Here is a 14740-nt window from a genome sequence, read left to right on the forward strand (position 1 = left end):
CCAACACAATGGAAAGTTATGTGTAATCGTTCCTAAACTTGAAGCCCACGACATGCCCGACTCTTCTGGACGACTTTAGTCCACGTTGGACAATTTCAGAGAGGTTAAAAGGAAAAACAAGAAAACAGATGATCAAAAACAGAAGCTTCTTTTCACTGTACAAGAGTTCTACTTCCTGCCATGGGAGATGAAAAAAGAAGGGTTGAGTGTGATGATATTAACAGTGGTAGTGCTGTAGTGTTGTGGCCCATGGAGAAGGGAGTCAGAGGGAAGGAGGAAGAGACGTGAGGAGCTAAAGGGAGGCAGGGGAAGGGAGAGAAAAGTCAGGAGGAGGAGGAGAAGGGTTGATTCTCAGTAGTTTTGGCTAAAAAGGTGAGGTAGGCCTTGTCACAACTTGGAGTGTGGCTTTAAAACTGGCAGGGTTTTCATTTGCAGTCTGTCTTTAGTGTTTCTTTCCTATGGGAGTGTTGTCTGGTTGTGCGTCTCCAGAGTGTCTTTCTGCCGCCTGTACGCTCACATCTTCACATCCTCCTCCACGCTGAGCTGAGACAAAGTCTTCTTGATGCGCAGAGCTGTCAGTCTGGCTGCTCCGTTGGCATACCAGCACTCCCTCATGATCTTCCCCATCACGCGCAGTGACTGTGCAGCAAGAGGACAAAAGTGTTACAACATGACTTATAGCCACAGACATTTGAATGAGTCGCGATCTGTGCTTTTCAAACCAGCCTCTGTGTGTGAGAAAAATGTCAGAGTTTAAGGTAAGACAGACCTGTGCACCTACATCAGGGACATTAAATGTTGATTACTGCGTCTTGCACTAAGGCAATAACAGACTGTTGGACTGGCTCATTTATTTTGTATATTGAGGGCACCACTGCTAAGAATAGTACACTTTGTGTAAAAAGCTGTTTTTCTGTTTTGTTTTTTAAGTGAAAATAAATCCAAAAATGAACTGATTTATCCAAGTTTGGCTTTATTTGCTGGTAGCCAGCTCAGGGACATCATGAACCCCAAATTTTAACAATGGACGACTGAGTAGATAAAACTATTTTAATCCTCCCCCACAACACTGACTCAGAAGTTGGCGGTCTACCTTCGTACTTGTAGACCAGAACATCTTGTACTGCCAAACCAATACAGCCCAACTGGTTCCATATGCTGCCATTGGACATATTTTTAGAAACCACTAGTGCAGCTGTTCATATACATGGTGTGAAATACCTCATAGCTCTGCCACCAATTGGGCACATTGGGCCTCAGTTTCTGGTCACACACCACCTTCCTCATCTCTTCTATGGACGGGTCAGAGGGCACAAGGTCATAGTAGGGTAGCTGGTACTCCTCATGGATACCTGTAGTACATGACAGAGAAGCATTTTCAGTCTCAGATTTCATGTTTCTGTTTATTTGACCAACTGTATCATATTTATTTATATTGTGCTCTTACCTCCTGTGTTGCAGCGACGCGCAATCTCCCAATACACCAGGCCCAGTGCGTAAATGTCAGCACACTTGAAGGAGTCAAAGTGTTTCATGTTTATGGATTCGTCCAGGACTTCTGGAGCCATGTACCTGAGTGTGGACACACACAGCATGAACAACAACTTTAGCACCACTAATAGAAACTGAAGTAAAGATAACAGCCTGCCAACAAGTCTCAAACTTTCATTCTTTGTAATGCCCACTAGGGGGCGATACCTATGGCTGCAAAAAAAGATTTCTGGTCCTCAGCATATGAGAAAAAAACAGCCCTCACGCTTCACCCCAGTAAACACTTTCCTGATCACCGTCTGCCCTCGGTGACTCGTTTCTGGTCATGTTGAATTTTTGCATTATGCCAAGTTGTTGGCCAATGAGCATGCAGTTTCACAGTCAGCTCTCCTCCTCCTCAACAAATGAGGATGCAGTTTAAGATCACCAAGACAGCCATTGAGAAAACTCACATCTTAAGGCTTTAAAACAGGACTTGACAAACCACTGTGTGGTCATTGTAACTACTGCCATCTTTTACACTCTACATCACAGTACATCTATCTCACTCAAAGTTCTACCAAGGTCTCCCATTTCTGTGGTGCAGAGAATAACAGGGTATTACATCCAAGAGTGACTAGAATTATGAAAAAGTCAGAAAACTAAAATCCAGCTTTTCAAAGTTTTTACTTTCTGATATTCAAAGTATTAGAAGAAAAAAAAAAGAAAGAAAGTTGTCAGATGTATTCTTTAAGGCCTCAGGGAAGACCTGTAAAATCCCCTGCGTGCTTTATCTACTTGAGTGCTGATAAGTATGGAAACATTTACCTCTTAGTGCCCACGCGCTGATTCGGTGCAATATCGATCGTGTCTGTGATAGACTCATGGCGGACAGCCAGACCTAGGTCAGCTATAGCACATGTGCCGTTCTTCTTAACCAGAATATTTTTGGACTTGAGGTCACGGTGAGCAATGCCAGGTTTACCTGCACGAGAACCAACACAACAGCATTACACTTGCATCAAGAACATGCTCTCCCTTTACATATAACATATCCACTCTGCAAACATGAAAGTCCCACCCTGAGTGCCTAGGATCTCCATGTGTAGGTGTGCCAAGCCGCTGGCAGCTGATAGCGCCAATTTGATCATCCCCTCAATGGTGACAGAGTAGCGATTCAGGTAGTCAAAAAGTGAGCCATGCTCATGATAGTCTGACACCAGCCAGAGTTGAGTCCAAGTGCCGTTGTCTGAAAGGGAACAAATGAATGACGTCGATCAAATAATCTACTCTACTTAAACAGCAGCGAGCATGTAAAACATTTTATTTTGAAAAGGCCTAAACTTTTACTGTTGAGGGTTGTTTAAAGCAGTCTTCTTGTATTGTATCTTCATATAGCCAACAGTTTTCCTCACCTTTGTTGTCTGCTGCAATAAATCCTAGGATATTTTCATGCCGTAACATGATTGTCTGGTAGATTTCAGCCTCTCTGAACCAGGAGCGCTCCTCTCTGGATGAGAAGATTTTCACTGCTACGTCGCCTCCCCTCCACTTCCCGCGCCACACCTCCCCAAAGCGACCTTTTCCTATTATTTCCTGCAGCACAATAGTCCTGGCCACAGTCCGCTGCACAAACAGGGGCAAACCTGCAGAGGGGGCAACAGACAGGCAACAAATCAACAAGAGTTCCCTGATAAGTATCCTCACACCGTTATGGTGAATGTTACTCATCTGGGCATACTGATATATCTAAGGATGTATGGAAGCTACTGCTCTTGCATACTGACCAGAGCCTGATCCAGAGGTGGACATGTCATAGATTAGGTCCTGGAGCGTCTTGTCCTTGGCCAAGTATAGATGGTCACAGGAGGGATCTTCTACCTCCAGCCGCTGTCTGTGGCTGTAGGCCCTCTGGTGATACTGGAACAGGAACACCCCGACCATCAGCAACACACAGAGCAGGAACACGGGCCCTGCAATCACTGCCACCAGCTCCACTGGCCCCCAGTTGCTCACTTGGGTTGACCATTCCCCCCCTTTGGTTGGGACTAAGAAGACAAAACAAAACAAAAGAAATTGGTTAAAAAATAAATAAATAAATAAACAGTCACAATTGAACTGAAACAGCTCTAAAGTATTTAATGAGGTCTCACCTGGGACTTTCAGGTCAATACTGTTGCAGTAATCTACATAGCAGCAGTGAGTATTGAAGAAACCTTCAGCACTCAAACAGTAGAACGGTTGCCCAGGGGGGACCAGGCTGTCCTGGTTGATGCAGACACGTACGTGTTCCTCCTTCCCGTTGACATAATAAGTTGAAGCCATGCAGGCACCGTCTGTCTCGCACTCATAGCCCGTCTTCTCACAGTTTGTGCAGTTGCAACGTAAAGCTGAGAGAGTGAGAAAAAGAAAAGTTTATCACCACGAGGTTACAGAGTCCTCTAGTTCACTTCTTCATTGTGCCCAGCAGGGGGCAAGCATACACCACCGTTTCAATACAAAATGTAATGAGTGTCCCTTTAAATTGTGGGCATATTATGACGTGCAGACACAGATCCTTAGTGTTCAGCAGAAGCAGCCAGACGGCCCTGAAATCAGATCCTTCACTGCAGATGAACCCAGACACGCAGGGTGGAGACAGTCCTGCCCGTCGGGACAGACAAAGTGAAACTCAACAAGGGGAGAGGGCTCCTGCCAAATCCCCAATGCAGCATTCTGCTCCATTCCTCTCCCGTCTTTTTCTCATCGACACCGAGAGCCGCCACCGTTTCAGCTAATGAGACCAGAGTTTTATTAAACACAGCACACTTCTGCGCAGGAACCTATTAAAAGGTGACACACTGGAACTCCTGCCGCTGTCATAATAAAACTACGGTGGTCCATATACACGCAAACAAATGAGGTCAGTGCCTGCCACATCTAAAACAGAACCAGTACTAGTTGAGCAATCCAGAGAGCAAGAAACTGAAAACTGATTAGATTTGGAGTGAAATGTAATTTCGAGTCATACCACACATGCTTCTCATTTAGAGCAAGGCCAGCACATTAGGTTTCTTCTAAGGTTTACTCCTACCACAGCGCACAGCAGGGCATGGCATAGTTGGTTGTAGGAATGTGGAGCCGTTTTTATTTTTGGTTGTTCCTTTTACACAGGAAAACCCAAAATGAAAAACGTACTGTCAACACTACCGTGGGTGAGGCCAGACACAGGCTGGACCACTTGAGACTAATCACTGTGGAATTAACAAAGACAAGACCACTATACCCTAAAACAACACAGGAGCAGTCACAAAGAGAAGAGGAATTTCAATCCCTATTCTTCTTCAAAAAGAGGCTCAACATTGGTCGGACAGCTGACGATGCCTAGCCTAGAGGAAAGAAAGACGTTGAGAGTGGCAAAATTCCACTAATCCTCTGTGTCTTATACTAAAGGGCTTCTTTGACCAGATGAGCTCAGTGATCTTCTCTTTTTGAACCAACGAAGAGGTCGGCCAAAAGGTGTCAGCAGATTCCAGCAAATTAACCAACTACCAGAGTAGTTGGTTAATTTGGTTTGGATAAAATTTAAAAAGAAAAACAATTCAATGAGTGATATACTTATTGCAACATCTGCATGTACCATCCAAGTGGCCTAAACCACAAACCGTGGTGTCATAGGAGTGGTTTCCCCTGAACTCTTGAAGGTTTATTTCTGCGTGGGAGCATTTTTTGCATGTAGCGTGTACGCTGATGTGTCTATGCTTGTTCACTGAGTAGTAACTGGAAATGTGGAACACTTGAAGCAGAGTTTCAGTAATATTTCACATCTGGTTAGAGAGTGTGTGTGTGTGCGTGCGTGTGTGTGCGCGTCTTGTTCTTGAGGAGGTGAGTGGGAAAGTGACAGGAACTCAATGCTGAGTGTGTCCAAATTTCACTCAAGTTCGCATGCAGATGGAATTTCCTGCAGATTACACAGAGGTAAAGCAGGCTGGGCCTGATAAAAAGAGAAAAACAAGCCCTGTGCCACATCAGGCTAGTGCGTGGCAAATAGTTTAACAAAATAAAACCGATAACAGGAGTCATGGCTGTAGGTTTAAATGCAGGATGACACATTACTTCCATCAACATTCAGACAACCTGAAACACCTCTTTCCACCAGGACCATCTCTCCTTCACGTCTGCCGTTTATGGCTTTTCAGTAAAGCATATCAAATTTTTACCAAGTGAATCCAGACAAGAGCCATTTTCATCAATACGTTCTCAAAAGCAAGAGCAGCATTTAAAAGGAAATACACACACAGCACATTTTAAGACAAAGCGCCTCCTCACCACACTTAGGATTGTAAACCGAATCGCCTCACAAAACTCAAATTGAAGGCTATAAAAGTTTTTTTTCATGACAAACATATTGCACCAATACACGATAATGAGCTAACAGGAGTGATCTGACAAGAACACGGTGATCTGAAATGAAAAGGCACATTCATCACTGGAGAGTCTGTGTGTGGTAAGACAGATGGCACACAGACACAGACAGAAGCTCAGGAAGGAAACCAAACATGGCTGAAAACACACACATTTGCTTCTCAACTCTACCATGGATGGTTTGCGGCCTACCAAGAGTTTGGTTTGTGGGAAGTCCTCCCTTTCATTTAGGGCTACCTCATGACTATACCATGTGTAGCCCGCTTCCACGCTGAGAAGCAAAAACATTATGTGTGTTCAGCACAGCAAAAACATGAGAGGATATTTATTATTAACTTGATGGTGATTGATTCACAAGTTTAGATAAAATGATCTGATGTTTCATTACTGACTAATGCTTTTATCTAAATGAAAACATCCTGTAAGTTGAACGCCCTGTGACTACAATGCATAACATTTATGCAATCAGCAAACAGGCTTAGGCGATATAAAAATCTGTCCACCAGCCGTAAGCGGTTCTGCTGGTGACTGTGTAATATTTATCGATATGTGCATGATGAAAAAACACCCAAATAAAAGTCATGAGCAGAAAGCCCGAGATGAAGCAATTAGGCGGAGGACATTTCTCTCACATCCTGTTAATAATGAACAAGCTGCTGGGAAAAGCACACATCACTAAACCATACGGGCACACGTACAGTTATTGATTTAGTTTTCAAATATAATTTATACCAATTGGACAGCAAACATTAAAACACACTCAAATGTCACCTCTGCTTTCTGAAAAACTGAAAGAGGGACACGAATGTGCAAAATATGGGCCGACTCAACTCATTAGTACAAGCTTTGAAACCTGCTTTACAGGTTCTTTATCTGCCAAGTTAGATCCTCATGGAGGCAGACCACGAAAATAGAATAAAAAAAAAAAAAGGCCTTCAAATTCACTCCAAAAAGAACAAACTGCTCAAGAATTCAGCCAACGCTCACCCGCCAATATATTCATCTAACTGCTAAATCACAGCCCCAAACTAAACTTTGCAAAAGATGGCACGAGGTAGCGGTTAAAAAAACAAAACAAACAACAACAACAAAAAAACCATCCAAAAAACAGAGATGAACATCAGGCAATATGGAGTTCTGCTACTTAACTAATTCAAACAAAAAATATTTATCCAAATGCTGTGTTGTTTACACAGCGCTCTGCATATCTCAATAGATTCAGAGCCAAAGTGTTACAAAGCCAGACTTGCAGGAATATTACCGAGCCCAAATACACTTGGATCTGAGGAAAAGGCCGTGTGTGTGAAGTTTGAGTGAACTCTGCTCTTGTATCCACATAATTGGTGGTCTTTACACTGGTCCTTTGTGTGGAGATTAAGGCGACATGAGGAGGGATTGGACTGGCCCTACATGAACAAAGACTGGAGTGGGGGGTGTGCACTTTTGCGTGGGGGGATGGGTGGCATACAGGGGACAGCAGAGTGGGGTTACCAGTAACAACCCCGATGTTTGGGGGAGCTGCTCTGGGCCAGACAGGATGGGGGTTGGTCCCCATTTGGGAAGGACAATACAGAGGGGGAGGGGGCAAACAGGGCCCCCCAGCTGCGATTGAGGTCTGCCCAAGTGACCAGCTGCGACTGTCATTAAAACCCAGTCTAGACTTTAACTTATGGGAGGGAGCAGAAAAGGGAACACATGACAAAAACAGGGAGAGCAGAGCCTAAACGCAATCCCTTCGAGCCGTTAGCACGGAGTTCCAATCATTCCGTTCGTGTTGAGACAGGAAATGGAGAACACAGTCAGGAAAACATTATTAAAACATTGTTGCCATAAACAGCGTTGCCTTAATTTGGCGGTCCTATGAACCTAACGAAATAAAACACAGAACAGCCCCATTCCACAGAACTTTACCCATAAACCACGATGACAGCGTTCAGCAGATGCATGCGCCGTTCAGACCGACTTGGTGGAAACAACGCTCTCAAAACACGACTGAAGTTCTGTGTACGATAACATAAAGAAAATACTGTAAATGTGCTTGGCGCAGGGCGGCAGGTTACACAAACACTGTGGGTTTCTGGGGGCTCAGACAATCAGCACGTGTGCGTGTATGGGGAGGGGAGAACCATTACCAAAATGCACTGGCTGAAATTAGATCCATACAGATACCAGACTGAGAGCTGATCAAGACAAGCAGACGCCACCAGACAGTGTGAGTGCAACACACATACACAGGCTAACATACACATGCACACACCACAACTGTGTCCTAATCAATGCTAGGGGAAGGAGGAAAGTCATTACCTTTGTCTGCATCTCAGGGTCAGATTACTGATCTGATTCTAAAGTGAAGTCTCTGGGGCCGAGGCTGCTTCTACCATGTCTACCAACCACCAGCCTGAGGCTACATCCCTTCCTGTCTTGTCTGTTGTTCTGGTCGGGTTCAAAGGCACACGAGTGTGAGCACAGGTTCACTTTGGATTTGTTGCAGACACTTGTGCTCAGATTCTCAAACTGATTTCTAAAATGGTGGTAATATGAGTCAGTGCCATTTGAAGCTGCTTGAAACCCATCCTGGATGTTTGCAGAAGTGTCGTTTTTTTTCCTCTTCGGTTACAATTATTTGTTAAACACAAACACTGTTTTCTTACAGACCAACAACAACTGGCACCAAATACACTGCAGACACTTACACACTTATTTTTAGTTTGCTTGTGTTTAGCCTTGATGTCAAGTTCTTCCTGTTAAAAGGGGAGTTTTGTCCTGTCCCACCATTGCCACGTGTCTGATCATAAAGGGCAGTTTCATTGTCCAAGTTTTTTTTTTTTATCCCCCTGGGGGATTTTTGTAGGGTTTCACCATAAAATATTAAGCACCTTGAGGTAAACTCTTGTTGCGATCTGGTGTTACATAAATAAAACTGAAGTGATGCACTGAAAACTAAAGCTAATTTCCAAAACTCCTTGATTCTGCTGTAATTTGTATTTTCATTGCATAAATAACTGAGAAGAATGATCAGAATGACAATATATACATAGCACAACATAAACATAGAAATTTCACATATGGCAAGAACCATCAAAAAAAAAAAAAATATCAATTTTAGTTATGTCACTCTTTTCATTGTGAAAAAAGACAGATTAAGTTATTTGGCAGATAATCCTTAAGCTAATAATATTGTGAAACCAAAATAAAAACAGCCCAGACAAAATGCAACGTTGATCCGAGAACACCACAAGGATTTGGCATAAATCCAGCAGTTACCTTTAAAGCTCAAAAAAAGCAACTACTTTGCATATTCACACACTTACTCATAACAAATTTTTGCTCTGTTTAAGCTACCAACGCTATCTGAGCCCAGGAAAGAAAACAGGGTTAAATGGTATTTGAAGAGCTAGTTAGATAAGGCACTCTCACTGGATTCCAAAAGCAAAAGTTTTACCCTGGATCACACCAATCAAAGTAAATCATTGTCACGGAAGTATTAGAGAAAACTTGACAAGTAGACTGCATACCTTCCAGCAGAAAATTACAAGGCAGTGTGGGTCTGATCTAAATTCCAACAGCAGTCAGAAAAAACAAAAAAAGAAAAACAAATCAAACGCGTCTACAAAGAGACATGCAATGGAGGAAGCTGTATAGACATAAATTAATGTAACTATCAAGTCTGTGGAAGCACGGTGACAAATCACAGATCTTATGTCTGTGTATGCTTAAGATACGCCACAGAAACAAATGCAGGTTCATGAACAATATGCAAAAACTCTTTAAACAAAGACTAGTACTTTAGAGTAAATTGAAGAGAAGAGGACAGCCAAGAAGTTGGCTGGCTCTAAAGCGATAGTAATTTCTTGCGGTCTAGCATCAGTAATGGAGGAGCCGGGTCAGTCCGGGGCTATGCCGTCTGCTGTAGCAATTAGGGCTCTCTGCCTCCGGGCCAACGGAGGTCATTAACAACACTGGTCATTATGGAAGGAAAACTAGACCACCCCGGACCCGACCTGACCCCGACTGGCTCAGTGCCACATTATGGAAATTGTTAGTAAACAAATTGCAAAGGAGGTGGTGTCTGAGCCAGGAAGCAACCAGAAATTTTATACAGAGGATGTGATGCAACTTCATTTGATCACAACATAGCTGCAGGGATCTGGCAGACAATACAACTATCTAGAACAGGTTTAAACAACTGCTACACACTGAGGGAGAAGGAACCCCCGCCCCTTTAAAACACCCCAAAAACACGTTCTACTTTTCAAACTCAATCTTGCTTGAAATCCAAATGTCCATCTCCCCTCCTCTGTCCACACCGTCTTCTCTTTACGGGCTTACACCTTGGAACCTATAAAGTTTCAACCTCTCTGTACATTCTCCCTGCTCTGATCTAATGGGCAGGTATACGCATGTTCCAAACTGACTAGCTCACACAGCCGCCACCTGAACTCTTTCACATCAAATTTGACATTACACAAGCACCTGCACCGTTTACCCCTGTACAGTGAGTTCCCTGTTCAAACTGAAAGGAAGGCATGTTTTAGTTTCAAGCCACAACCACACGCCACAGACACGCAACATTATCCATTAATCTGAGTGCACCTGAACAGGTCTACCTTACATCTTAATGAGCACTACGGCCTTTTTCCATAAAAGCAGCAGACTGACAACACTCTACTATCTAATTCTGAAACCTATATACACTTGCATAAATGTATAGGTATGCGTGCAATTACAATGTGTTGATGTAAGCCACTGTGAATCATGCCGTTGCCTGCTGTGCATCTCAGTTGCTCATAATGAGAAGGGGGGGAAAGAATCCTTCTGAATACACTCATGTTCGGTCACTATGTTGCAGTCAGAAAACTCTGATCTAATGCATTCTGTTATTCACACATAGGCCACTAATGTTCATTTATTTATTTAACACATTCAATGTGTTAAATAAATGATGGAAAGAACATTATACGCTCTATTTGCCTCCTATTGGATATCATACGTCAGATGGTATACCTCACTGGATGCATGATATCCAGATCTCACACGTATTGCACATAGATAATGTGGTTCTATCCATCAACGTTGTATGTGTAAAATAAATGAAGAAACATTAATAAGCCATGTCTGAATGACAGAAGGCGGTCATTTTACCAGAAAGACAGCAGGGTTATGACTAAAGAGTGGAAAAGAGGCACATCAGGAAACGACAATAGTCTGGCAGGCCTGGTGATTGTATGTTGAAGAGCTTCCAAAGGTGAGTTCAGAGGTCAAGAGATAGCAGGAGCTCATCTATCCAATGGCCTTCCTCTAACCTAGAGATAAAAAAAAAAAAAAACCCAACCCAAACTAAAGCTTTCTTCACCACCCTGTTAGAAGTAAGTGAATGAAAGCAGAAACGGGACCACAGACAACAAAGTACAGATTAAATTCTGACAAAGCAGCAGGCTTTTATATAAGCGAGATGGAGAATGTAGAGAGAAGGGGAGGGACGCGCCCTACCTAGCGGCACTGTGGTTGACAGTGCCCATATCACATTGCTACTTTGTTCAATTCACCCAGTCTGACTGCGTCACGTAGACATGTAATGCCCATAACACCAGTGACTCCTAATCCTCGTGAAGTCAACAACACGTGACAGATTCAAACCTGTGAGTAAAGCATATTCTCACAAAAACATACTCGCGCAGGCCTGGAATCTGCTCCAGCGAAGCAGCTTTCAGGTTTGTCTGGTTTCAGCCTGTGCATGGTGTAATCCATTACATAGGGAGAAAGCAGCTCATGATAGACTCGTGGCCCCCCTTGCATGACAAACCCTGCCAGATGGACAGCCCCATTATCACTGTGTGTGTCTGCACCGGTCACAGACCCACCCCCAACTCTCCACCTCACACATCTCTGTTAATGTTGGTGTAACCCAGGCAAACAAACTGGCCACTCAGGTGTGACAATTTTCCCAGCATGCCTTGTTGAACTGATCTACCTTAGTGTACTGCGCCCTTATCTAAACTTGTGGGGGAGGAACAGTTTTTATGATTCTTGGAAGGATGACTCAATTGTTTAGCACAGTACACTTTAATGGATAACAAATGAAGCCAAGATCATTTTTTTTCCCCCCTGGCACACGGATCATTTTAATAATAAGTGTATCCAGTGAGTGGCAAGTTGAAACAAAGGTGCAAAACTCAAAGGAAGAGAACAGAGTTTTTCATAAAACAAGACATGCTTGTGTCTAACCTACTGAAGCATAATGAAAGTGAAGGGACGTTTGGAGCAAACTTAAAGGTCAGTAGATGCGCTGAGGGGCCAAACGCTCTGTGCTTTGGCTGAATATTTGGTGATATACTGTGTGTGCTGTTACATATAGTGATATATTGTGATGTGTTGTGTGAAGCTGGGCATCAGCTGCTCCAGCAGATGGGGAGGAATCGGACTGAAGAAGGACCATAACTGGCGCCTCAAAAGACCCCACTTGCCACATTTCCATCACAATGAACCCAGACTTCAACTCTGACTTCTGTCTGGGATGGCTGAATGTACGGCTGCTGTCGCCCTATGCCAGCATTCACTTTCTGCTGTGCAGGAAGGAAAGGGGGGGTGGGGGTCCACTAAGCACCCTTTTCACTCTTTACAAATGGAAAGCGATGGCAGAGCTGCCAGTGTTTACCCTCAGAAAACACATTTCATGCACAAAGTAGGTTAGGCCTTCATTCAGAGGCTCCTTTCTGCTCCTTCCAGCGTGGAAACCAGTCCTCACAACATGTGACGAAACTGTAACTGACCACATTACGCAAATTCAACCAGCCAGCTATCATTATACGATGTCCCCAAGCAAAACAGCGATAAGCAGTCACAAGCCAAAAAGACACTATTTTGTAAATAAGTTAGCATAACAGCCACACAAGAGATTAACCTCAGCATCAACAGCACCATGTAGACCACTATTCCTTGCTTGGGGTGTTCGTACAGAATAATAAAATCACATTTATATCAGTTTTGTATCCATTTAATAACACAGATTTATCAACATTATTTAACTTTAGCTAGCAGACGTTAGCTGGCGCTTCGGAACAGACAGCCCCACCATGTTGTTGTTGTGGTGGTGGTTGTTGTTGGTTTCGCTACTCGTGTTCAACAACAGCTCAATTGAATTTGTCAGCGGATAAAAGCCAAAAATATCGATAAATCATCAAACACGGCACGGCAGCCGGTTCGACCAAACAGCAGCCGTGGTTTTGAGGTCGACGCTAGCAAGACACGGCTAGCCAAATCCGCGATAGAGAGCGCCATGACGATTAGCGACAACAGGCGATGCCCAGTCCAGGAAAACACATCGAGACAAAAGCCGGAGAGGTGCTCGGATGAAACTTACCATTACCGACGGCCACCAGCCCGAGCAGGGCCAGCAGCGTTGGGGCAATTTGTTTTAGAGCCATTTCTTCATAACTCCCATCTCTCCCGCGATGAAATGCGTCGTAAGTGTGTCGTTATCAACACGACCAGACCTGAAACACAACCACAGTCCAACCGCACACCACCACCGCCAGATACTAGCCAGCCTGCCAGCCAGCCGAGTGACGTGTTTAAAGGGGTGTGTACGTGCGAGTTTAAAGGGGAGGGCTGAGGGCTGCACGTCCCCTTCTGCCCCTGAGGTCAGGGCTGTGTGGTAAATAAAGCGGTGGGCGAATTGCCTTCTTCCAGTTTCACATCATCTAAAGAGCAGGAGTGATCACTGTGTGTGTTATTTATGATAAATTAAAAGTGCTTTTGGAAATTAGGTGCCTGGATAATATTCTAATGATTGATGTTAAAATGATCTGGGATATATTAAGTCAAATCTTCACTATCCAGTAATGGCTGATTGCAGTGTGTTTTTCATGATTATATATAATACCAAAAAGAGCCTTGTGAGCTCAGTTCATAGCTAACATTGTGCATTTGATGGTTTAGCTACTAAAAATGTATGACCACGCTCAGGTGCTGCTTTCACTGAAATCAATCTGTTTTCTTTCTGTGAATTTTTATGTCTCAGTTCACTTTTTCCAAAAATATTTATTTCCAAGCAAGTTTCTTTTTTTATTGAGCTCTGTGTATTATGTAACATGAAAGAAAACAACAAGTGAACAAACTGAGCGTAACTGGCAATGTTTATCATTTCTGAAAATGAAAAATAATGTTTGTGTGTATGTCTGTAAAATGTGACTAAATGTGTTGCCACAACTGGCTTTAATGTGTGTAAACAAAGTGCATCTAGGGCTCTATAATTTATTTATTTATTTTTATGCATGTGTTTCAGCTGCAGGATGAATTAATCTTCAGCAAATATGCTGTGCAGATTGCATTTATTACTCATAGCTGTACTTTTGGTGAACAAAAATCTATTTAAGGATCTAACTGGGTCAAACTGCTTTTCATTAGAATTATTGCTCAACACTTAAATTCATCAGGTAAAACAAACATGAAACAAAATAACACCTTTTTCATGTTGATTGCTTAAAAACACTTAAAATTTTGACATAAAGTCACAGCTGTTAACACAATGTTCTGTCAAAATTTCATGCTGTGAAGTCACCAAGCTTCTTCATAGGAACGGTGATCTAATGGAAACGGACCAGGAAACCAGTGTGAGTGACAAAACCTTTATCTTATCATGGATTGTGATTTGGATGCAGAACTTGAAATCGCAGGCCCCATGAGAGGAGATGATTCTAGGCCTCCCTGCATTTGACTGGAATTAGATTAGTAATACTCTGCTGCACTCAGATGTTTATCCACCCATATTCAGTGATTGATTCATTATCAGACAAATCCCTCACTGATATTACAGCCATGGGGAACAAAATCTGACAAATGTATATTCGTTTGCTGTTCCCTGATC

The 14740-nt window shown here is 43.1% G+C and overlaps 1 protein-coding gene across 1 annotated transcript; it reads right to left on the bottom strand.

The window, feature by feature from the left end:
* Window positions 1–363: 363 nt before the first annotated feature.
* acvr1ba (activin A receptor type 1Ba) lies at window positions 364–13444 on the bottom strand. Its single transcript, XM_040047531.1, has 9 exons — window positions 13235–13444; window positions 3624–3860; window positions 3258–3518; window positions 2886–3116; window positions 2552–2719; window positions 2299–2455; window positions 1448–1572; window positions 1222–1352; window positions 364–639 (listed from the first exon to the last, which is right to left on the bottom strand). Exons 1-9 carry the CDS (start codon window positions 13296–13298, stop codon window positions 514–516), a joined length of 1500 nt encoding a protein of 499 aa, XP_039903465.1. The 5' UTR covers window positions 13299–13444; the 3' UTR covers window positions 364–513.
* Window positions 13445–14740: the final 1296 nt, after the last annotated feature.

This window comes from Simochromis diagramma, unplaced genomic scaffold (genome assembly GCF_900408965.1).
Source record: "Simochromis diagramma unplaced genomic scaffold, fSimDia1.1 OVJJ01000387.1, whole genome shotgun sequence".
Taxonomy (NCBI): domain Eukaryota; kingdom Metazoa; phylum Chordata; class Actinopteri; order Cichliformes; family Cichlidae; genus Simochromis; species Simochromis diagramma.